Source organism: Piliocolobus tephrosceles, chromosome 9 (assembly GCF_002776525.5).
Source record: "Piliocolobus tephrosceles isolate RC106 chromosome 9, ASM277652v3, whole genome shotgun sequence".
Lineage (NCBI taxonomy): Eukaryota > Metazoa > Chordata > Mammalia > Primates > Cercopithecidae > Piliocolobus > Piliocolobus tephrosceles.
Window position 1 is genome coordinate 6765029 of NC_045442.1, and position 25701 is coordinate 6790729.

At 48.2% G+C, this 25701-nt stretch overlaps 1 protein-coding gene across 2 annotated transcripts in view; it reads right to left on the reverse strand.

Moving 5' to 3' along the window:
• DOCK1 (dedicator of cytokinesis 1) overlaps positions 1 to 25701 on the reverse strand; it is a 553659-nt gene that overhangs the window by 419233 nt on the left and 108725 nt on the right. For both annotated transcript variants that reach the window (XM_023224362.2, XM_023224359.2), the window contains exons 13-19: positions 22177 to 22302; positions 17769 to 17893; positions 16328 to 16426; positions 14361 to 14433; positions 9050 to 9153; positions 8482 to 8665; positions 2791 to 2888 (exon numbers count right to left, since the gene is read on the reverse strand). In XM_023224362.2, the coding sequence (XP_023080130.2) occupies positions 2791 to 2888; positions 8482 to 8665; positions 9050 to 9153; positions 14361 to 14433; positions 16328 to 16426; positions 17769 to 17893; positions 22177 to 22302 (809 nt within the window). The remainder of the gene's footprint in view (positions 1 to 2790; positions 2889 to 8481; positions 8666 to 9049; positions 9154 to 14360; positions 14434 to 16327; positions 16427 to 17768; positions 17894 to 22176; positions 22303 to 25701) is intronic.

The following is a 25701-nucleotide window of genomic DNA, read 5'->3' on the forward strand; positions in this document are numbered from 1 at the left end:
TATAGCCCCAAGACTAAAGAAGCAAACCACAGACTCCTGCGTGCAAAGGAGTGCCACGGAACTGCAGCTGCAGCCAAGAGCCTCGCCCGCCTCCTTCGGGAGAGAGGACGCCCAGCATGCCCGGCACGAGCCTCACCCTCCTCCTTCAGGAGAGAGGACGCCCAGCATGCCCAACATGAGACTGGAGACCCTTGAAGGAGTAAAATCCTCTCCATGCTTGGCTGTGCCAGCTACCACCTACTTTATACCAGAAAATGTCACATGCAAACAGTGGCAAACAAAACCACCCTGACCAAAAGGCATGCTGGTCTGGATATCAAGGGCTTAATCAACTCCTAAGTATTTGGATCTGCACCACTTTGTTACTTTTGTACCATTTCTCATCATTTTCAGAATGTAAATTCTTTGTGAAGGTCAAAACTTGATGCCATCTGCTAACAGCCAAATGTTCCCCTGCCAATAGGCTCCCAGGTGACAGGACCTGGCTTGTCACAGTTCATGCAAAGTCCCTGAAGTAGACCACCTGGTCCCACCCAGACACATGACATGGTCAGTGGCACAGAAACAGAACCACAGGGAGATGGAGCTGCACGTATTGGGGTGTGGAGCTGCAGTGGGGCAGGGGCGAGCACCTGAAAGAGGGCCTTCACACAGAGCCATGAAAGGGCTTCATTTGGTACCCCACCCTCTCTCTAAGACCATGTTCAAGGGGACCAAAGTCACCATTTCCATTTTCCATCTAATGGGACAGCGTATCTTTTGCTAAATGCCTTCCTCAATCTATCAAGCAATGCCATCTCTCTCCTATCAGTCGTCAATACGCAGAAGGGAGGTCTTGAATAAACAGAACCAAACCCACAATCTATCAGCATCCCTAAACAGTGCAAAAGGAGCCCCATGCAGGCGGGAATTCCTCAGGTCCTGGCTGGCCATTAAGAGCCCCATGGCCTCAAGTCAATTCCACTCTCCAGGTTCACGGCGCATGTCAACACATGCCAGCAGAGAAAAAGCACAAAGTTAGGCAAGGTAGGCAAGGGCTGGACAGGTCACCCAGGCTTGCGTGGTACCAGCATGCGCAGGAAGAAGGGAAAGGTGTAAAGGCCACATCCAGGGATGAATAATCAAATGTGAGAATCTATGAGATGAGGGAAGTGGGGAGAATGATGGGACAAGATCATTCTACATTCTTCCAGGTAACTGTGGCAACCGGTCATCAGAAATACAACTCATTCCTAGTATGATACAGGGACTTCAAAATGAAAAAGGACAAAATTTCATTAACTGGGTTCTTCTCAACTACATTCACGTATTCACCTAGTTTCCATCTGAATTAGGGAATTTACAGAACGCAGGGAAGTTTAAAATGCAATTAACATTGTCCAAGCCGTTGGAAGAAGACCAGGACTGAGAAGATGATTAAAATTTTAAGATTAGCGAGGACATGTCTGAAGGGCTATACAATGATTCAGGAAACTGGTGCGACCAAATTAATTGATACTGAAGTGAAGCACATTGCTGGTTAATTAAGGCCATTTTAAGTAATTAATTTTTACAGAGATAAGGTCGTCTCTTTCTGCAATCACCTCTCCTAGAGGGTGAGGAACTGAGGCAGCAACACACAGACCTGGCTGGAGAGTCTACGCTTACAGAACGTCACGTGCCAGTGACCCCTTTATCATCCCATGGTCAAAAATAGAACCGACTAAAAATGGAAATTCGCTTCCTCACGTACAACAAAAAGTTGTCCCAGCAAATTGTGGGGTATCTGAGAGCACAGAAAAGCCTAATACTGCCGAAAATATCAGAACCACAAACAATTACAGAATAAAGAATTCCAGAAGCTGAGTGCTCCCAGGGACCTCAGGCCATGTAACATGATGGCCCTATCTCATAGATAAAGATGCTGAGGCCACAGGGCCCAAATAAATAATTACACCCAACACTGCTGCAGAACCGCCCATGGGAGGAAAACGGCCCAGACAAGTCTCTCAGTGTTGTGATCTTTCTACCACACCACAGACCTCTCCTGGTCACTTAAAGAGGATCTCAGGGAGTCATAAGCCAGGGCCAGTATGAATGCTGTTGGCAGTAACAAGGATCATGAGAACAGTAAAAAGACCTGAGGCTCCACAGTGACCCTGCGGAAGGCACTACTGTTACCCTCCTTCTCAATTCAGGGGAAAGAGAGGCCTAAAGAGGCCAATGAACTGTTGTGAGTCCTGCAGCGAGGACCTGTGGGAAGAGGACACAGAACCCACGATGAGGTTGATCGCAAAGCCAGTCTCCTTCACGGCTAACCCAGACAGCCCCCCAAAACCAGAAGCCAAGAAGCACTCTGTGTACCTAGAGGTGTATGTCACTATTATTTTGTTTTATTTTTTTGAGACGGAGTTTTGCTCTTGTTGCCCAGGCTGGAGTGCAATGGTGCGATCTCGGCTCACTCACTGCAACCTCCACCCCCCGGGTTTAAGCGATTCCCCTGCCTCAGCCTCCCGAGTAGTTGGGACTACAGGCATGCACCACCACGCCCGGCTAATTTTGTATTTTTAGTAGAGACAGGGTTTCTCCATGTTGGTCAGGCTGGTCTCGAACTCCTGACCTCAGGGGATCCGCCCACCTCGGCCTCCCAAAGTGCTAAGATTACAGACGTGAGCCACCGCTCCTGGCCCATAAGTCACTATTTTTTAAAGGGAGTATAACCACAATCCTATACTACCTTTGGAGTCACTGCCTACTTCTGTTACTATACATTTTCAAAAAAGACCCAAAAAGTCCCTCGGGGCACGTTACCTTCACTACTTCACCACCATCGACCTTCATCAGCTGCCTCAAGTTCTGCTGCAGCAGGCTGGTGTTGGAGCGCCACTTCAAGAGCCCCAGAAGGTCCACTGGAAACAGAAATGACAATCAGCTCTTCACAGCAAGAACTTTGTTCTGTCTCTGCTAATCGTGCATTAAGTGAGGTTCTCGATAAAAGTTCGTGAACAGAGAAATCAACCCTATTTTAAAAGATTCCTGTAATCCCAGCACTTTGGGAGGCCGAGACGGGCGGATCACGAGGTCAGGAGATCGAGACCACCCTGGCTAACACGGTGAAACCCCGTCTCTACTAAAAATACCCAAAAAAATTAGCCGGGCGAGGTGGCGGGCGCCTGTGGTCCCAGCTACTCGGGAGGCTGAGGCAGGAGAATGGCGTGAACCCGGGAGGCAGAGGTTGCAGTGAGCTGAGATCCGGCCACTGCACTCCAGCCCGGGCGACAGAGCGAGACTCCGTCTCAAAAAAAAAAAAAAAAAGATTCACCGGCTAAATATTCCACTCCTTTGTAGCAACATACTTAACACCTAGTACGGCTGAATTCATTCTTCCCAACGACATTGACCATGAAATGATTACCATGTAGAAGCTTTAAAAATGCATTTGGGAAACTAAAAAAGCACTTGTCTTTCCATTCTACAAGAAGGCAGTTTCAGAGCACCACAACAGCTAAAGAGGCCTGCTCACCAGAAAGCGCTGCCCAGGCACTGGATACCAAATGATTGGTTTTTCCTGCTCAAGAACAAGCCGCTGTTTTTTATATAGATGATATAAATAAAATAACTAACACAAATTAAAGTGCTGAGACTGCAAGGTTAAGAGTCCCCGCAGCTACAGGAGCTCTGGACAACTGAGACCACGCCTGCACTGAGGTTCATGCCTGCACTGAGCGAGCTTCCGGCCCTCACCATGTCTGGGCTTCCATAGAAATCTGTGGTTCTTATGGTTGTTTTGTTTGTTGCATTTTTTATAGAAAAAGCAAGGAATGAATATACTGGTTTTTAAAGACTCAATGTGGAAGAAGACAGTATCCAGAAATGTTTTTGTTTAAGGGATCAAGATATTCTTTTTCTTTTTTTTGAGACGGAGTTTCGCTCTTGCTGCCCAGATTGGAGTGCAATGGCACGATCTCGGCTCACTGCAACCTCCACCTCCTGGGTTCAAGAGATTTTCCTGCCTCAGCCTCTCGAGTAGCTAGGATTACAGGCACCTGCCACCACACCCAGCTAATTTTTTTTTTGTAGTTTTAGTAGAGACAGGGTTTCACCATGTTGACCAGGCTGGTCTCAAACTCCTGATCTCAGGTGATCCACGCACCTCAGCCTCCCAAAGTGCTGGGACTACAGGTGTGAGTCACCGTGCCTGGCCAAGATATCCTGTAAGATAAGAAGACAGGATCCAAAGCTCTCTAGGAAAGTACATACGCCTACCCAAATTTCACCTGAAGTTATATTAACATCCCATTACTTGAAAAAATACCATTAACAAAGTACATCTAATTTACCGTTATGCTTGAGAACCAACTTCAGCTACAGAAACTGTCTCCATAAAAGAAAGAATCAAAATACAAAACCCGAGTTAATACTGAAGAAGAAAAGAAAAAAAAAACGAAAGTCTAATTATGACTATAGGTAGAAAATCAGGAAATACAGACATCTATTATAATTTCAGCATCAAACTGTATAAAAGGCATGCACACAATAAGCTCCAAAACATACATTTTCATTCATTTGACCCTACCCCCAAGTACAGCTGACAAAGCGAACAGTTAGAAATGGGGAGACAGAAAAGGAGCACCCAAAGGTCCTGTGGAAGACACCCAAGTGTCAGCTTAAACACCAGCACTGAGCAACCACTTGGCCTTGTGAGGTAACTTCACCTCAATATTCTCATCTGAACCATGGGTATGATGCTGCCCACTTCACAAGGTGGCTATAAGAATTAACTGACATGACGTGTAGAAAGCACCTAGAATGCCTAGTCTAAAAGCACAAATGGCAGCAGTCATCCCAGGAGATGATGAGGAATTGAGCAATTTACTTTTTTTTTTTTTTTGGAGACAGGGTCTCACTCTGTCATCCAGGCTGGAATGTAGGAGCACAACAACGGCTCAATGCAGCCTCTAACTCCCAGGCTCAAGTGATCCTCCCGCCACAGCCTTCCAAGTTGCTGGGACTACAGGGGCATGCCACCATGCACAGCTAATTTTTAGTAGAGACAGGGACTTGCCATGTTGCCCAGGCTGGTCTTAACCTCCTGGGCTTATGTGAGCCTCACGCCTCAGCCTCCCAAAGTGCTGGGATTACAGGTGTGAGCCACTGCGCCTGGCCAACATGTCTTCATTTCTAAGCGAAAGTGAAGTAATGGAAAAGGCTCCATCCTGCCCAGACACACTCTTGGTCCTAGGGTTAAGGGAGATTTCCATCTCACAAGAAATACCAGTATTTCCTTAATAGACACTAATGATGTGGATCCCCTTCATTCAAAGTCGGTGGCATGCTGTGTTGTAAGTCTGACACAAAGTCCAATTGGGCTAATGAGTAGTAAAACACCTTGGAGCAAGGGGAGTGTTGGAAGAAAACAGGGCTTGTCCAGACCCCATGAAGCTGCCCAAGGCAGATTCCCACCCCAGGCCCTTATTCCTGGGACTCACGGCCCATATTCATGACTCCTTTCTAATTATATAGTCAGTTAACTGAGAAGAGGAATCACATCTTATACTTCTTTCATATCCCCCACAGCATCTAGCAGAATGCTGAGGACAGAGAAGTTTAATACAAACCTCAATGAATAATTCAGCCACTGCGTTTCCCTAAGTAATGGAACTTCACAGGAACAAATCATGGTTTCAGAAAAATGATTCCCTCAAATAAGAATGTGGGAGTCGATGCTTAGATGCCATTTGGGGCAGCTCCATCTTGTACACACCTGACATGCCACAATCCTGAGAAGGGGAACCGTGGCTGGTGTGAAATGAAAGGCAGATTTCCCGTCAGTCCCAGTGAGCGGCACCGCGTCGGAATTTCCTTGTTGCCCGGCAACAGCTGCTGCTGAGAGCAGGGTGCCCTCTCCCTCAGTCTGGGGAGGGGATTACTCTGCAGCTGGTGAGACTCAAGGAGCTTGAAGGGGAAAGGAGGGATCGCCACTGACCCCACCCCCCGGGGTGGGATGTCCTGGTCCATAGTCCCTTCTCCAGGGTCATGAGGGTTAAGAAGCATTCTGTGGATGGGCCTCATGACCTAACCGCAGCTCAGAGCATTGCTGTGAATGGGGAAAGATGATCAAGTTCCAAGTAATGACTTCCAAGCATGCTTTTGGAACATGACCCAAGTATGAGACGACGGTTTCCTGCACCATGAGCACTGCAACACATGGCACCTACTGAAATGCTGAAGTGTGGCCCACCTGGAGATGTCACTTTTGGGTTAAATGAGGCTCTGGATGCTGTCATCTGTCAGGCAAGTGGAGCTATCAAGGCCACATCCAGAGACTAACATGTCACAGGGGGGCATCCTTTCCATAACCAAGTCCCAAGTTGAGCCCCGCACCACATGATATGGTTTGGCTGTGTCCCCACCGAAATCTCATCTTGAATTGCCACATGTTGTGGGAGGGACCTGGTGGGAAGTAATTGAATCATGAGGGCAGGTCCTTCCTGTGCTGTTCTCGTGACAGTGAATAAGACTCACGAGATCTGATGGTTTTAAAAAGAAGAGTTCCCCTGCACAAACTCTCTCTCTCTCTCTCTTTGCCTGAGGCCATCCATGTAAGAGGTGACTTGCTCCTCCTTGCCTTCCACCACAATTGTGAGGTATCCCCAGTCACATGGAACTGCGAGTCCATTAAACCTCTTTCTTTTGTAAACTGCCCAATCTCAGGTATGTCTTTATCAGCAGCATGAACAGGAATCCCACCCCCAGGTAAGGCTTTTCATTTGCTCATGGAGACCACTACACAACCACAAGCTAGGACACTTCATAAATGGTTTGAGACATGTATGCAAATGGAATATAAAAGTATCCCAACAGGCTTAAGGCACTTAAGAGACTTATTGCTCCCACACCAAGAAGTTTACTCAGCAGACCAGCAGTGGGAAAGTGCAGCCCAGAACAACAGAGTGCAAAGTGCAGAAACGGCAAGATCTAAAAGCATTTGACCCAGGGCTGGCACATCCAAACACACAGCACACTCAGTGCATGCTGCATGCTCCACTACAATGTCCTGACTTTCAGACGATGGCTTTACTTTTGTCCTGTATTTACCCTATTAAAGTCCAAACGATGACTGTCCCTTGGGGAAATCCAAAACTACTGCCATGATTTACGGACAACTCCCCAGAAACACAATTCATGATAGCAACAGACATTAATAATCAAAATCCGTATCGAGCAGTTAAGAGGAAAAAATTGGGTTTTCAAGCTCTGATTCAAGAGAGCATAAAGTCACTCTGCACAGCTGTGATACGGCTGCATTTGGAAGATGCAATTTTTAAATGTAGGATTTCTGCCTCTTCCAGACAGAGTGACAGCAACAACATCAGTGTGCTCTGAATAAGAAGTACCCTTGGCTGGACAGCAATGTCACTGGAGAGGCTGCAAGCAGTGGTGATGCAGGCACTCAAAGCAGTGGTGGTGCAGGCACTCAAAGCAGTCGGCCAACTGCCACACAAGGGCACGGCACCAGCTGATGGATGAGTGATCTACCACATTAGGGCTGAGCTTTAGGGTGTGGGAGTCAGCAGGGGGTGCCTTATCCCACACCACGAGGAGGGCTAGAAAGTATCATCCAAATCAGCTTTTAAAAATAAAGATAACTGGTAATTCTCACAGAGAGTAGCTGAGAATGGGGAAGACATAAAGAGGGAGGTGAGCTCCCAGCCCACTGTTCATGTAACACTCACTAAGCCCTCTGAGGCAGGAACTATTCCCGTATCAACAGACAAGGAAGATAAGACTCCGAAACATGCAGAAGACCCTTGTTCAAGGGCATCCCCAGGGTTAACACAGAGCTACGGTCCAATTCCAGGTCTTCGGTCTGACTCCAAATCTCGTGCACTTTCCTTTACGCCACGCTACCTTCCTTTGGCCAAAAATCATTTTAAGAAGTAAATCCATTGCTTTATCTCCCTTTAAGAATAACACAGCTGGGCACAGTAGCTCATGTCTGTAATCCTAGCACTTTGGGAGACCGAGGCAAGAGGTCTGCTTGAGCCCAGGAGTTTGGGAATAGCCTGGACAATAAAGTGAGACCTCATCTCTATAAAAATTAAAAATAAAATTAGCCGCCAAGCATGACGCTGCACACCTGTGGTCCCAGCTACATGGAAAGCTGAGGTGGGAGGATGGCCTGAGCCCAGGAGGACAAGGCTGGAATGAACTGAGATCACACCACTGCACTCCAGCCTGGGTAACAGAGCGAGAATGAGACCTTGTCTGGGGAAAAAAAAAAAAAAGAATAACCCTTAGACCAGAGTAGAAGTGTGAATTTTAAATTACAACGAATGCCACCTTCTATGCATTGATAGATCATCACAGCCCAATGCAATGAATGCCTTACGGGTGACGTTCATACGCCTACTAAGGACACCTCCACACAGGAAGGAGCGTGGAAAAGACGGGACTGAGGCAGAGCTCCTGAGGTGAATGGGTTTCTCCTCTCAAACGCACCATTCTGGGTCAGTTTGGTGGAGCACACGAGCGTGGAGATCTGGAAGGAGTCCTTGCTAATGGTGCAGCTCCCAAGGCTCTGCATACTCTTGCCCGTGGCCGAGTGGCCCTTTTCTTCCAACTCCGCCTTCGTGGAGGGCAGACTCAAGTACGTGGCTGCGTCTTCCAGCTTCTTTGCTTCGGCCTGTGGGTTTAGTCATGCCATATGTCAAAGGCAATTCCCAAACAGCAACACACCATTTTTTGCCATCCTTTGTTATCCCTAATCCTTGTAACCATCATAATTGCTTTTTATCATATTAAATACACATTTTAATAATTTCCCTTATTCCTGCAGCATAATTCATGTTCATGGCATTTGTATATGGCACCTATTGTTATATTGTATATCATCTTTTCCTGTTAGGAACAACAAAAGGGCTGGTCATCAGAAATGTTCATTTACATAAATAAATGTAGCTAGATAGCAGCTTCCTCACAATGATGGGAAATGTTGGTTCGGATCAGGAGGCCCAGAAAAGACTAAAATTGTCTATAGCAGCAATATTGCACCAATGCAACCAGATACCTTATAGACGATAAGATCATGCTCTCCGTCTCGCAGGGTGGTACCATCATATCTCATCAGCTTGACAAATGCTAGTGCAAATATTTTCTCAGATTTATCCTTAGCTGTAAAACAAAAAACAAAAAAATTGATGACTGCCTTCAATTATCATGACAAAATAACATTGTAAGGTGCTACAAAGGCTGCCTTCATGAAAACAATTACAAAATTATACGAACAGGTATTAAAGTCAATCTAATAAACATATGGAAAAATGGACCATGTTTACAAGTAAGAAGACTCCTAGCATAAAGGGATCAGTTGTTCTCAAATTAATCTGTAAATTCAAAGCCATTCTAATCAAAATCTCATAGAAGAGATTTTTCCTGGAATGTGAAAACGGATTCCAGAATAAAGGGCCAAGAAGAGCAGCATGGTCTTAAAGAAGGCCGAGGAAAGCCCGCAACACTAGAAAGCAAGAGTGACTGTAAAGTGACAATAAGAAAGACTGTGTGCTTTTAACCTAGGACGCCCAGACCAGCGGAAATGAACAGGGCCTGGAAACAAGAGGCCACAGCAAACAACAGAGGCTGGGAAGGGGCAGACCATTCCACCAAGGAAACTTAGCATCAATACAGAAAACTACAATCAATTCCTGCTTTACAGTATCCATCACATGAATTACCAACGGACTAACGACCTCCATGTGAAATTGTGCTGCCTTTGGTGAGAAAGTTCATCCCCCAGGTATCTGCATGTGGGGCTCACTCACTTCATTCAAGTTTCTGCCAAAATGTCACCTCCTCCAAAGTGACCACATCTTGTCTAAAATAGTCCATTAGTCACCCTCTTTCCTCTCACCTGATTTATTTTCTTTATAATTCTTATCACTACCTGATATGTGTGTTTGTGTGTGTGTGTGTGTGTGTGAGAGAGAGAGAGAGAGAGAGAGAGAATTTTGTTGATCTTGTTGCTATTTATTGTTGGTTTCATCCACTGGACCCTGGAATGTAAGTGACCTTTTGTTTTACTGCCATTTCCCAGTACATGAAATAGTGCCTGGTGCCCAACAGGGACTCAATCCATATTTGTGCCACTTTGGGAGACAGTCAACAAACAAATGAGCTTTCAGATGATAAAGAAAACAAAAACATTGTGGTTTCTTAAGGGGTCACAGTGACAACGGGGACAATCCAATTTCTTGGTCAGAAGACGTCTCTCTGAGAAGCTGGACAGCACATAAGCCAAGATGTCAAAGCTGCAGGAAGAGGCAGACCTAGCGCAGAGGCCCTCGCGAGGACCCGTGTGGCACATCTGGGGACAGCAGGCCAGTGTGGCTGGTGATAGGCAGCGAGAGTCAAAGGCGGGGAAGGACTGATGAGCCAGGACAGATGAGGAACATGGACTGAAAAAATGGATCTGCCACAGATTCCTCAAGTTGCAATCTCAGTAGAGCAGAGAAACACAGGCCCAGGGCTGGAAACTATCTCCACAACTACAGATTCAGAGCTTTCTCTTTACAGATGAAAGGACAGAGATCACAGAGGGAGAATCACGCATCCACCCGTCTTGAGTCAGCGGCTCAAAATATTTACCCTCAGATCCCACTGCCCGAGACAACATGGCTTATCACCTTTGCCTTCCTGGTGTCCAGCAGTATTTTGCACACAGTGGGTGCTCAATACATCTTGGCAAATCAAATGGTTCCATGAATAATCAACCAGCCAAAAAGCACAGGAAGAAGCAGAAGTAAAATATAAGGACCCTAGGATTCTGAAAAAATAACTGTAAAAGGGCACCAGAGTACATAAAATATTTCAAGGTACAAACGGCAAAGAACAGAACCGTTCCTCCTAAGTTTGGGTGGACTTGGAAAAGACAACAAAAAAGACACGCCTCCGTGAAAACAGCCAGGGTTCAGAAGGACATGGGACAATAATGGTCAGCAGATGGCTTCTACTGACCCTACCACACAGTAGTACAATAAGTGCACCTTTTATTAACATTCTGCATCTTCACATCCGAGGAACGTACTGATTTTTACTGAACGCTCGCTAGCAGCCATCATGAGGTGGACGGTTCACATGACCAGTTTACAGAACCTTAGGAACCACAGTAGAGGTCATGTGTTCTGGAGTGTGGGTAGAGCTGCCCATTCCCTAGGCCGCACACCCAACAAGCACAGTACAATCACAGAAAATTCAGCTCCTGGCCAGCTGGAACTGAGAGCTACAAGTCTGCCGGGCTCCACGGACCACATGGTCTAGTGCACCTGGAGTTGTTGACAGATTGCGAGATATTATGTCAACGCATTGACACCAAACTTTCCAATCCCAAGGGCAGATCCCAGGTGAGAAATCCCACCACTTGTTCCCTTTGCTAGCCTCCCCTTTAGGGTAGCAAGCGGGGACCAATGTGGCCTCAGCCCTTTCTACCTGTTTCTGCCCCAGGTATCTGCATGCAGGGCTGGCTGGGGAGGCCCCAAAGGCCATGGTTAGCGACCAATATCCAGGCTTTCATCGGCATCACACTTGCGATGCTCAACATCTTTCCAGAATCCCACAAGCTGTGGCCACTGAGACTTCATTTATTATGCAAATGTATCCTGGTATGTTGGGTGATAGCATCTTGTCTATAATAAGTACTTAAAACTGACAAGAAAAACAAGGACTTTGAAAATTAAAATGCTACAGGAGCTATCACTCTGCCCTAGTGTAATTTATTAATTAGAGAGAATGAGCTTGTTAAAAGATGGGAGCATGATTTTGAGACAAGTCCTCTGTGGATTCCAGAACCCTGTCCTCACGCTGCTTCCTCCATGGGCCTCAGGGTGATGTATGCATGGAGCCCTAGAGGTTCTAGGGCGCACTGTGGCCCACTAGGCTGGCCCACCACGCCTTGGCCAAGGACACACCTGTGCCCACCGCCACCCCCATTCCACCAGCACCCTCCACCCACATCATACCTCTGCCTAATTCACGTGATACTCACAGGCTGCCACACCCTAGCTGGTTCTTGCAAACTAATCTCAAACCTCAACTCAAACCTAAGCTCTGCAAGAGGAGAAACTCCAGCAGCTTGCTGTGTATACAGCAGGAACTCAATAAAAGCCAAAGGAGGGAAGTGGCCTCGCCACTCCCCCAAGGCACTGGAGCGTAAGGCTCGGGCACAAGGACCTGGGTTAGAACCAAAGTTCTTCCACCAACTACTTGGGTGACTCCCACCCCCTGACCTGGGGTTTCCAAGCCCATTTCCTCATCTGTAATGTGGGAAGTAATAATACTGATACCACATGGGAATCTTGTGAGGATGAATCCAAATAGCACAATAAATTTCTTGTGTCAGGCACATGGTAAGAGCACAGTGAACGATGGCTAACATCTGTTGATAGTTATTATTATCCTACAGCTTCAGCCACCAAGGATGTCGTGTACCATTAGCAGATCCGACTTGGTCTGGGGCCTGGTGGCCTGGATCTGATCCTGTGGCAAGGATGAGATGGCAGGGAACTGCCTTCCAAGCAGGCGGCCTTCCTGCCCCTGCTTCTCCCATTAGACATAAACCCAGATGCCCTTGTAACTGAACCCGTGACCTGCGTGCACTGTTGGGACAGGACAGGAGTGCAATGATGCTTTCAGCAGCTGACAGCCGCCGCCCCCCGCCCCGCACTCCCCGGCCGTGCACCACCCACCACCAGGCACCCCATGCTGCTCAAGACCCCTCCAGTCAGCCACATTCCAGGCCAGGCCCCACCACACACACACCTGCCACTGACAGCCGTGGGCCCGCACCCCAGCTCTGCAGACTTCACACACCAGGCCTCCCCAGCTCCCCTGAACAGCAGCAGGCCCAAGCTTCTCGATGGTCCCACAAGGTGGTCTGCACACCATAACATCATGACGGTGTACACGCATTTGCTCTCCAGGCTGCTCTCCTGCAGCACCCCTGTCCAGGCACACCCACCCCACATGGAGGGCCCAGGGCAGGCCAGGACCCAGAAACAGTCCGGTGAATGAACACATGATCCCAGTAGCAGCAACTACCACGGAGCCCCTATCCATAGCAGGCACTGTGCCAGAAGGTGGCCAGCCTCCACTTTGCCTGACCTTCAAGAATACCCTAGGAGGAAGATGATTTTGTTTGTGTTCTTTTTTTTTTTTTGAGACAAGGTCTCACTCTGTTCCCCAGGCTGAAGTGCAGTGGTGCAATCACAGCTCACTGCAACCTCCATTTCTCGGGTTCAAGCAAATCCTCCTGCCTCAGCCTCCTGAGCAGCTGAGACTACAGGTACGCACCGTCACACCAGGATAATTGCTTTGATTTTTCAGTAAAGATGGGGCCTCCCTGTGTTGCCCAAGCTGGTCTCAAACTTCAGGGCTCAAGCAATCTTCCACCTTGGCCTCCCAAAGTGCTGGGATTACAGGTGTGAGCCACGGCACCAGCCAGGAAGGTATTCTTATCCTCAAATGAAGATACAGAAGAGGCTCATGCTTAAGCTCCTTCCAGAGTACACAGAACCTGAAACTGCCCACTGCACGGTGCGACCCCACCAGGCTCATCAGTGACAAAGGGTGGTCTGCCCTCCACACCACTCTTTTCCTTTAACTGCCTGCGGCACACAAGCCCGTAGTCAACTCTCTTTGCCACTTATTGTCCCAAATATTAGTATGTCTCAGTTCCCAATGCCAAAGAAACACACAGCCTGAAAGACAGGAATCATGATTTCCTTCTGTGGTATCTTAAAGTCTAGCACAGGGCTACAGCTTTAGTTGACAATTAATTTAACAAAATGTGATGGAACAAACTTCAGTCATCAATAAGAAATTCTTTTTGAAGGAGAGTGATTCAAATAGCAGTTCTTTCCTTCTAAAGTCTTGGCATCACGGTTAGTATCAGAGAAATGTCTATGAGAAAAGCCATCCCTGAGCTCCAGACAGCAAGGGCCACCAAAGAAGACAAAAAGGTTCCAGATTTCCAGTTTCTAGACAGGGGGCCTTAAGAGCCCCTGTTTGAGAGGTATTTGTTACAGCTCGGTAACTTTTCTGATGGACGACATGGATGAATGACAAGTCAACACAGAAGACTGGAAAGCAAAAGAAAGAAGGGGACCAGCAACACTGCGTAGGAGGAACTGGAGAAAGAAATTAAGATCTCCTGAGATCTGCTCAAGGAAAAAGAGAGAAGAATGTTTCCAATGAATAGGCTCTAGTGGGAAGTGAGCCTTATTGTGTTATGATAGCAAGCTCCAGAACAACTGAGAGTGGCCTCTCGCGCTTCCCCCCCAGTTCTCCCTTAAAAAATCCTTGCGGGAAGAAAGTGTTTGACTACTCACAGTCCTGTGATGACCTGTGGCGGAAGGTAAACCGAAGGTGACTGCGGTTAACGTCCTCTATGGGAATGGCCACCTTCAAGAATTGAAAAAGAAGTTTAAGCACCGTGATCAATATCGTCCAGCGTAACAGCTTTATTCAAATGGAGCTATCAGGTACAACTGTAAACACTGCTACACTGCGGTGGTGAAAATACTGTACATCTAGTCCCCACATGATTTTTCCAAAGACAAAATGCCATTGCAAAATTTAAACGAGATCATATTGTAACAGTTGCCAAGCCGACTCTGTGACACAGTTGGATTTTTTTTCTGAATGCTCTAATCATTACCGATAAGATTCATTTTTGTTTTCTTTTTTTTTTTTTTGATACGGAGTTTCACTCTTGTTGTCCAGGCTGGAGTGCAATGGCACGATCTCAGCTCACCACAACCTCTACCTCCTGGGTTCAAGCAATTCTCCTGCCTCAGCCTCTCGGGTAGCTGGGATTATAGGCATGCACCACCACACCCAGCTAATTTTGCATATTTAGTAGACAAGGGGTTTTTCCATGTTGGTCAGTCTGGCCTCGAACTCCTGACCTCAGGTGATCTGCCCACCTCGGCCTCCCAAAGTGCTGGGATTACAGGTGTGAGCCACTGCATCCGGCCAAGATTCTATTTTTAAAAGTTGCCGGCCAGGTGCGGTGGCTCAAACCTGTAATCCCAGCACTTTGGGAGGCCGAGACGGGTGGATCACGAGGTCAGGAGATCGAGACCATCCTGGCTAACCCGGTGAAACCCCGTCTCTACTAAAAAATACAAAAAAAAAAAAAAAAACTAGCCGGGCGAGTTGGTGGGCGCCTGTAGTCCCAGCTACTCGGGAGGCTGAGGCAGGAGAATGGTGTGAACCCGGGAGGCGGAGCTTGCAGTGAGCGGAGATCCGGCCACTGCACTCCAGCCTGGGTGACAGAGCAAGACTCTGTCTCAAAAAAAAAACAAAAAGTTGCCGTTTTTTGACCAGGTGTGGTGACTCACGCCGTAATTCTAGCACTTTGGGAGGCTGAGGAGGGTGGATCACTTGAGTTCAGGAGTTCGAGACCAGTCTGGCCAACATGGTGAAACCCCATCTCTAATAAAAATACCAAAAAAATGAGCCAGGTGCCATGGTGTATGGCTGTAATCCCAGATACTCAGGAAGCTGAGGCAAGAGAATCACTTGAATCCAGGAAGTGGAGCTTGCAGTGAGCCGAGATTGCGCCACTGCACTCCAGCCTGGGTGACAGAGCGAGACTCCATCTCAAAAAACAAAAAACAAAAAAGTTGCCGTTTTTCTTCTTAGCCCCAACCTGGAAGGGTCTACACTCCTTCCACAGCTGTGTTGACCTGCCCACAGCTGCACCAAGAAAGCTTTCCTGTTGACACATTACACTAAAAGTAAAAAGACATAATACATGCTGCCTCTAAGCAAAAATTGTCCCTAATTCTCACATCAAACATCTGTATTCCAGAGCCAGTCCCTGGCCTGGTTTTCAAATATTCAAGCTCTTGGGGGCGGGACAGTGTTTACTCCATGGCGGAGATGTGAGCACGCTGCATTATGAAAATATACCACGTCAGTGCTACAGAACAGGATCTGACTCCCCAGTAATGACCTCCACAGGCTGGCAGCTCAGTTTTTTTGTTTGGTGTAAAGACAGCATGCCACACATAAAACAGTACTGCGAAGAGAAAGACAATAGCTATCTTAAAAAGACTCTGTCATTTGTCTCCATGAAAGTCCTATTTTTACATCCAAAAGGAGATGAGAGTAAATGTATTCTAAGAAACGCCAGTGTGGTTCCTTAGCAACCTTGAATGACTTTGTTGGGAGATACTCTGTCTGCCTAGAGCAGCTCCCGGGCTGAGGAGGATGTTAGGATGTTTCCTTGGGTTACAAATGAGCATTTCATAATCAGTGCCATGTGATAAAATGACCATGTAAGTAATACCTTAACAGTCTCAAACCAGCGTGGCTGCTTTACTTGGTAGTAAATCACAGATTTGTACTCTGAAATCGCTTCATCACCAGCTCCCGGGAAAATCACATGCTTTAAAAGAAGACATAAAGAGCTCACGTAAGACCTCATAGAGCTGGACACCATATACACATACGCAGGAGGACAGGTACGCTCCAAGAACACCAACACACCCCACCACAAATGAAAGTGTTCCCAGCAAGGGAAGCACAGATCCACCCGAAGCCAGCGGCCAGCTCCAACCCCTGTTCTCACACATTAAAGATCTTGACAGTTATGACATATGGGGATGACACAGACCTCCGTCGCCCCCAGACCCTCAATCCTAATAACTTCAACATTAGGATCTGCAGGAAGTTGCCTGATCCATCCCATAGGTCTAGGGTGAGGGACTGTAGACCAAAAGGTGGGAACCCTCCCCTTCTCCTTCCTCCAGCCATGAACAATTTGCTTCACTCCGACCAGAAAGACCAGTAGCAAGGCCAGCACCTATGTTTCCAGGGAGACAAGGCAGGCAGTGATGCCGGACACGGCTCACCCAGAGAGAAAGACATCATGCTTCTCTCGGCGACACTGAGCCTTAAGCACAACCCCATGGGCCCAGAAAAGCCCAGTCCTCCAGCCCTGGTGCAAACAGGCACCTCACAGGGACAGCAGCTCTGCTTTGACCTCTGGTCATCAGAGGAGGCAACAGCTTCTGAGTATCTCCCAGGTGGACCCTGTAGGCTGCTGTGGCCATGGAAGCAGATGTTCGTGACCACTGGTAGGCAGAGCATGAGGTCAGAGCTCCAGCTGTCATGGGCAGGTGCTCAGTTCTACCTCTCGCTAGCTCTCTGACCCTGAGCAATTTAACTGATTTCTTAGGGCCTTCATTTCTTCATCTCTCAAATGGTAATGATGGTATCTGTACTTCTAGCGTGACTGCTAGACCTTTGGGCCTTGGGTTTATGACAGCAAATGAGACTCTATGATAAGGTTGGGCAAAGGTGGTCAAGACCACAGGGACCCAGCCAGGCGCAGTGGCTTATGCCTGTAATCCCAGCACCTTGGGAGGCCGAGGCAGGCAGATTACTTGAGGTCAACACGGTAAAACCCCATCTCTACTAAAAAACATAAAAATTAGCCCAGCATGTTGGCACACACCTATAGCACTACAGCCTGGGCAACAGAGCAAGACTTGGTCTCAAAAAAAAAAGACCACAGGGACCTCCTGAGATAGGCCAGCTGCCAGGATCAGAGGACCCCAGGTCCTGCATGGCAAGCTAGAGAAAGGGAAGCAAGAACCAACGCCAATCCCAAGAAATGGAATTCCAAAGCCCCACCTGTGACAACTTCTAGGCTATAGCAGAGCCAAGGTGAGCACTTGGCAAGTAAAACTGAAACACTACAGATGAGCCCTCACCACAATAAATACCTCTAATCGTTTCCCATCTTCATCATACACAGACACCGTGACCTCCACGTTCTTTGCTGTTGTTTTGCTTCCTTTATCAAAATCTCCTTGAACTAATGTTACATAGATATCATTTCGAACATCACCTGAGGGGGGAGAAATCATACATTTAAAAACCAATTCATTATTCACAGCATAATTGTGAATTTTGCAAGACTGTCTACCTATCCTCATAAACTACTACAAATACCTATTAGATGATTATGAAATGTTTTCTACATAATAGTCTTACCATTTAAATACATGACAAGAGCAATTTTCATCATCATAAAACTTGCTAGAAAGAGGAAAAATCTCAAAGCTTCTAATGATTTGCTTGGTTCTCATCTGGGCAGAGGACACTCTACTCCTCTGGGGGCAGCCAGCAGCCAGAGGGGCTCCAATACTGTTGATGGCATCCACTGCCCATGGCAGCCCACACCACTGTCCCTTGTTAGACAGCTGGCTACGGCTGTCTGAGTCCTCGGTAGCCAAGGAATATCGCAGTATCCACTGGCACTCCCAGATAACTGGCGAGGCTGCCTCCTATACATTCTTCTTAAAAGCACAACTCCAGGAGTTAATCAGCTGAGGAACAATGAGGACTGGCCAGGTGCGGGGGCTCACGCCTATAATCCCAACCCTTTGGGAGGCCGAGGGGGGGGTGGATCACTTGAGGTCAGGAGTTCAAGACCAGCCTGGCCAATACGGTGAACCCTCATCTCTACTAAAAATACAAAAATTAGCTACTGGGCGTGGTGGTGCAGGCCTGTCATCCCAGCTACTCAGGAGGCTGAGGCAGAAAAATCGCCTGAACCCAGGAGGCAGAAGTTGCAGTGAACCGAGATCATTGTACTACAGCCTCGGCAACAGGGCAAAACTCTGCCTCAAAAAGAAAAAAAGAAAGAAAGAAAGAAAAAAAGAATGAGGATCACCAGCCTAGGATCAGGGAGGAAAAACGGGTCTAGGCAGAAACTTTCTGCAGGGCTCTTCCTTTCTGGCAGGCAGCTGTCAGGATCCCGAATGGGGACCACAGAGAGAAGAACAAAACAGACCTGTCTATTTTAAAGTGAGATGGGCTTTTAATTATGGGGGACGAGGGGGAAACACAAGAAATGAGCTCAAGACTCTTCCTACTGAGAACATGGGAAGCCCCTGGTAATGGCCCGACTGGGAGAACTTCACAAGCTTCATTAGCAACATGATTTAGAGGAAGCCTCGTTCCCAGCCACTGCTCCTCTGCTGCCTGCCTGGCCGCCTCCCACGCCCTGACCACCTGCTCTCCCACGGAGCCAAAGAGCGGTTCCGTCAAGCGCAGCAAATGCCCACTCTGGCTGAAGACCAAGGACCCCTTAAGGATCCCTTGCTTTCTTGTTTTTGCTTTTGTTGTTGTTGTTTTTTCTTTTAAACTGCTCTATTTTGGCTTTTAATGTATCCAACTATTAAATTAAGCTTTCATTTAAAAGTCATTATCATAATAATCCCAGTGGGTTGCTACCACAGCCACAGGAGTTGTACGGAAGGAGGCGTGGGCTGCCGCTTGCTGACACTGACCGCAAGAGAAGTTAAGAACCATGGAGCACAGGGCGAGGGGCAGGTGCAAGGCCACCCAGCCAAGACTTGTTGCTCATTAGCTGTGTAACCTTGGACAAGTTAGCCTCCAAGGCCAGCACCACTAAACAGCCTCATTGATAGCGAAGGCATAAACTACACGATCTCTCAGCCTAAAAATTCTATCAAGGCGCAAACACCATCATCAAAAGGGAACTTCAAGGCCAGGTGCAGTGGCTCATGCCTGTAATCCCAGCACTTTGGGAGGCTGAGGTGGGTGGATTGCCTGAGCTCAGGAGTTCGAGACCAGCCTGGGCAACACAGTGAAGCCCCGTCTCTACTAAAACAAAAAAATTAGCCAGGCATGGCAGTGTGTGCCTGTAATCCCAGCTACTCTGGAGGCTGAGGCAGGAGAACTGCTTGAAACCAGGAGGCAGAGGTTGCAGCGAGCTGAGATCATGCTACTGCACTCCAGCCTGGGTGACAGGGTGAAACCCCCACGGCCTCGCTCCCAAGTATACCTCGAGTGCGTTACTCCAGGGCCAGCTCAGAAGTAAGACCTCATTTACAGTAGGCAAACCCCATAGATGGGCAATCACCATAGACCCTCATCAAATGCCTCCCCAGGTTACAGAACATTCCGGGGAAGAAGGAACTAGAAGTAGACATAGTGAACTCCTGCTACCTTCCCAGCTCAAAGGAAAACTTGGTATTGCCTGCCTGGATCCTTCAGCAGGACTCCAGGAGTCCAGTGAGCCATGAGAAAGTAGCAGAGCAGGCCGCTGGGTGACAGGACAGGCTCTCCGCTGTCCAAAAAAAAAGTGCATCCCTGCAAACAGTGACAAAACCGGGAGATACACAGGCTCTGCAGGCTAAAGGCAGGCAGACAGACTGATAACTGCCCACACTCTTTCTCTCTGGTGCCCACAGCCTGGTCAGTGATTACTCGGCCAACAGAGAACACAGGTGACCCACCTTAGCTAGAATCCCTTCCTATGAGATACATACCCAAGGACTTAGCACATGGAAACTGCCAGAACAATGGTCAACTGAATCGCTTCCCTAGGAATCTATCATGAGATGATCTACAAGTTTAGACTTACTTTTTTTTTTGAGACAGGGTCTCTCTGTCACTCAAGCTGGAGTGCCGTGGTTGTGATCATGGCTTACTGTAGCTCTGACCTCCTGTGCTCCAGGGATCCTCCCACCACAGCCTCACGAGTACCTGGTACTACAGGCGCTCACCTGGTACTACACCAGGCCTAGACCTAGTTTTTAAGTCTATCCATCATAATGGAAACACTGTTGGCATGAACTGGAAGCTTCTGAGTTTCCCTTTGAACCTCAGGACATCCTAAGGACGCCAAGATAAATGCATATTGCCAACCGCTTCATCCTCATTTATAAATCTGCATCTCAAATGCAAATACAAATAATAGGTATACAAATTAGCCCCCTCCCATTAATAAACCTAAATTAATTTGCTGCATATAGACTTGACACACACAAGCAATAGCTTCAGAATTGATTAAACGTCATGCTTTTCTTCCTGCACAGGTAAGCCTAGCTAGTATCTAGCCTAACCAATTTAGATGTCTTTCATATGGATTTACCAGACCCACTATTCAATGACCCACAACAGCCCTGAAAGACAAAAGGAGTAGAAAGAACGAGTCTTGAAGTTGTGCTAAAGTAAGCAAAGCAATAACTCCTACAGCATGCACCCTGAATAGCCACCACTCTCCTAGCTATATAGCAGAGGCCTAAATGAGGAGGCCACGTTGAACGTGGGGTAGTTTGTCCTCGTTTCCACGGCTCATCAGCTGAGTGACTTTAGGCTACAGTTTAATCTGGATAAGAATTAACTCAACAGCAATTTGTGGGCTTCCAAAAGCCTCACGTGGTTCAAGTTAAGTTTTGTTTTGAGACGGGGTGTCACTCTGTCACCCAGGCTGGAGTGCAGTGGCATGATCTGTGCTCATGGCAACCTCTACCACCCAGGTTCAAGTGATTCTCCCACCTCAGCTCCCTAAGTAGCTGGAATGACAGGCACACACCACCATGCCCAGCTACTTTTTTAATTTTTTTGTCGAGACGGGGTTTCACCATGTTCCCCAGTCTGGTCTTGAACTCCTGAGCTCAAGTGATCCCCCTGCCTCAGCCTCCCAAAGTGCTAGGATTACAGGCATGAGCCACTACGCCCGGCCAAGCCACAAAAGCATTACTTGCAAACCAAAAAGTATCACACGGATATAAAGGATACAAATCAACATGCTTCCAAAGATCTCTTGATGATCAAATCAGATTATTATTAACATTATCTGGAAATTGAAATGTATTATGTAAATATGAGTTAACACGGAAATCCTGTTATTGGTTTGGTCAGTTTAGAATTCATGACTTAGAACTCACGGAGCAATGCCAGCATAACGTACACCAGGTGAGCGGGTCAACGCACAGACACTTCCCTTCAGCAACCATCCAACCCTGACATTTGTCCTAAGGTGGGCTTCACCTTGGGCAGTTCCCTTTCTGACCTCTTTCCTTCTTTTGACCTGATGTCTACCCAGACATTCGCTGGGTGCCCACGTCCCCCTCACACAACCCTGGTAGTTGGGGAGAGCTGATCCGTCCAGGGGTACAGGGGGGCCAGGGAGCACATTCTACCACTCTGGTCACAGCCCCATGATCTACAACCATGCTGGAGCTTACAGGGTCACCTGCCAGGAGCTGAGCCCTTTCCTAGCCAGAGCTCATACATGACGCTGCCCACACGTCCTTCTCCGTGGCCGGCGACCCCCATGCCATGCTCAGAAGCCCTGGATGAGCCAGTTCTTACCAGGCATGATTATCTCCGGAAACCCTGTTTTTCGAGCCACAGCTGTGGTCCTGTCCACTAAATGCGGAAACTCTTTTCGGATCTGATGGATATCTCCAGGAAGTAATTTCAACGTTACCCACAAACCTGGAAAAACAACGGATGCTGTTAAGTCACATTTTATCCTATGCATTTTTAGAAGTTTTCACGAAACCAGTTTCAACGAACGAGAGACTTTTAATTCACAAACATCTCGAGAAACAACACAGGCATATGAGAAAGAGAGGGGCAAGGCAAAAAAGGTGCCCTTCGTGGGGACTCCATGCATCCAACGAGCTGGGATGCCAGCCCTGCCCTAGGGTGACTCACAGGCTGTTGAACGCACATCAGCAGCTGCTGCGCACCCGCTGTGCTGCTGGGGACTGCCAAGGACCAATGTCTCTTTTGAGTGGGTAGACATTTAAGATAAATCAGCAGGCCACCTTTTCCCGGGAGGGGACTGAGAAGTCTGTCATTTTCTAATCTCCCAGGAAAGACAAAGGCGGGGGAGGATTCTGGAGGTGAATTCACAGTTTTGAGAACCCATCAAAGTTTCAAGTAGCTAAGTAGCATCACACAACCTGGGCGAGTAGAGGAGCACCAGGCTGCAGGGCCAACAGCAGGACAGCCCTCCCCAGCCAGGACAGATGCAGCCTGTGGAACCCAGGCCCTCTGTACCACAGTGACACAGCAAAAGAGAACAAAGCTCCAGCTGCTCTCGGCTCCTTTCTCCAAGAGAAAAATGAAGACTTTCAAAGCCTCTAAACCTAGATGCCAGGGGTGTCCTGGGGAGAGCGCAGTGAACCTGGTGGGGTCTGTGGAAGGGCGTGTGTGCGGGCTCTTCCTCCCTGCAAGGCTGATGAAGAACTGTGGTTTATATAAATACCGAGTAGCAATCAAATAGGAGGCAACAGTACGAGGAAACAAGCCAGACACTTCCAACAAGTCAAAGGCAGGGGCAGGCAGGGGTCGGCCTGAGCTATCTTCTGTGACGGCATTTTTCCCCCCACAGGAAGGGGCTGGCACACGGGGGCACTCTATCCCTGAGGCCTCAGCGGGGCCGCCTGCTTGCTTCCCCCACTCAGCTCGGTAGGGCCTCATCTGCCCCTCAGAACATCAAGCCTCTGTCCTCACTTCTGCTACTAGCATGGGTATGCATGCATGCCTGTGACTGTGCGTGTGTGTGTGTGTGTGTGTCTGTGTGTGAGTCTCTGTGTCTGTGTGTATCTGTGTGTGTGTGTCCATGTGTGTCTGTGCCCATGTGTGTCTGTGTGTTTGTGTGTGTGGCTCTGTGTATCTGTGCCTATGTGTATGTGTTATGTGTGTGGCTAAATCTGTATCTGCCTGTGTTTCTGTATCTGTGTCCGTATGTATCTGTGTCTGTATCTGTGTCTATGTGTATATCCGTATCTGTGTGTGAAGGTATGTATGTCTGTGTGCGTGTCTGTGTCTATATCCGTGTGTGTGTGCATGTGTGTGTCTATAAGTATATCTGTGTGTCTGTGTTTGTGGTGTATCTGTGTGTGTTTGTGGTGGATTTGTGTGTGTGTTTGTGGTGTATCTGTGTGTGTGTTTGTGGTGTATCTGTGTGTGTGTTTGTGGAGTCTGTATCTGGTGTGTGTGTGTCTGTGTTTATGGTGTCTGTAACTGTGTGTGTGTGTTTGTGGTGTCTGTATCTGTGTATGTTTGTGTATGTGCATGTGTTTGTAGTGTCTATATCTCTGTGCGTGTATTTGTATATGTGTATCTGTGTTTGTGTGTGTGTGTGTGGTATATCTGTGTATGTGTATCTGTGTTTGTGATCTGTGTGTGTGCACGCGTGTGTGTGGTGTATCTGTGTATGTGTATCTGTGTTTGTATCTGTGTGTGTGTGCACGCGTGTGTGGTGTATCTGTGTGTGTGCATGTGTCTGTATCTGTCTCTGTGTATGTGTGTGTGTGGTGTATCTGTGTTTGTGATGTATCTGTGCGTGTGTGTGCGCGTGCGCGTGTGTGGTGTATCTGTGTGCATGTGTCTGTATCTGTGTGTGTGTGGTTTATCTATGTATGTATATCTGTTTGTGATGTATCTGTGCGTGTGTGTGTGTGTGTGTGTGGTGTATTTGTGTTTGTGTTTCTGTGTTTGTGATGTATCTGTGTGTGTGTGGTGTATCTGTGTATGTGTATCTGTGTTTGTGGTGCGTGTGTGTGTGATGTATCTGTGTGTGTGCATGTGTCTGTATCTGTCTCTGTGTGTGTGTGCAGCTGTCCCCTCTCCAGATGCCTCGAGAGCAGGACCCGCCCTCCATCACCCTCAGCTCAGCGCCCTGCCCTGGGTGGAAGGAACTGAGACAGTCGCAGGCCTGTCCTCCAGCAGCCTGCCTACTGGGCAGCACTGGGAAATAACTGACAGCCCGTCAGTAGTGCAGCACCTCAGGCTGCCCCTGACGCTCCTGATGCTCCTGAGGGGAGCAGCTCTTCTTGATTCAGTCCCGCACCTCACGCCCTGTCCTCTGGCTGCCCACTCCTATATCCGCTACCCTGGAAACGGTGTTCTCCTTTGCACAGATTTACATGACTTGGAGCTGAGAAGTCAAAAGTCACTGATGATGTTTTGCTCTCTGCCAGCTGGTGAAACCCTCTTTCTTCTTGCTACCTAGTGAGTCCCTCTAATTTATTCAAAAGTAGCTACTGAACACCTACTATGTGCTGTGCAAATACAGGGCACTGCACCTACTGCAGACATAGGGCAGACCCTCACAACCTCCCCTGCCAGGGGTTTAGCTTCCATTGCCAACGGTCAGACACTAACTCCACGGTCTCTCAGAGAAATATGCAACTGCAAAGTTCTCATGGGAGAGGTCCTGAGCACACTGCAAGGCATCCTGGGACCACAGTCTCAAGGGTCACAGAGCAAGGGACGTCGGGGCTGAGACCTGCAGGAAGCAACAGAACTGCAGACCTGTCCCCACCCCAGGGAGGTGGAGCCCCCAGACGCTATGGGAAGACACTGGGGAGGCTGGGGTGGCAGGGACTGTGGTCTATCCGAAGGATGGGGGGCATCCAGAGGGGGGCTCAGGAACAAGAGTCAGGCTCTGACCTGACACCCTGTGGCTAACAGGGAACCGGTAGGCAGGAGTACAGAGCACCGTGGGGATGCAACGGCAGCAAGGCGGCCACCGCATGAACCCAGCTGGCTGCCAGGATGTGAACGCCACTGTGGAGGGTGGGAAAGGGGACCAGCGTGGAAGTCAAACCAGCAGAACCACAGGGCATTGGGGTAGGAGGATGCGCGGCTTACAGAGACGGTGCCCCTTGCAGGCACAACCACTAACAAGTCCCGGGGGTACCATTCCTTGGAACAGGAAGATCCGCGCCAGGCAGAGTTGCCTGAAGGGCAAGCACCCACAGTGGGGAAGGAAAGGAGAGTCCCGAAGAGAGGCAGAAGGACCCACTTTGAGAGCTCACAAGGGACAGAGATGTCAGAGATGTCAGAGACAACCGGGGAAACAGGAAACTGGGACGGGAG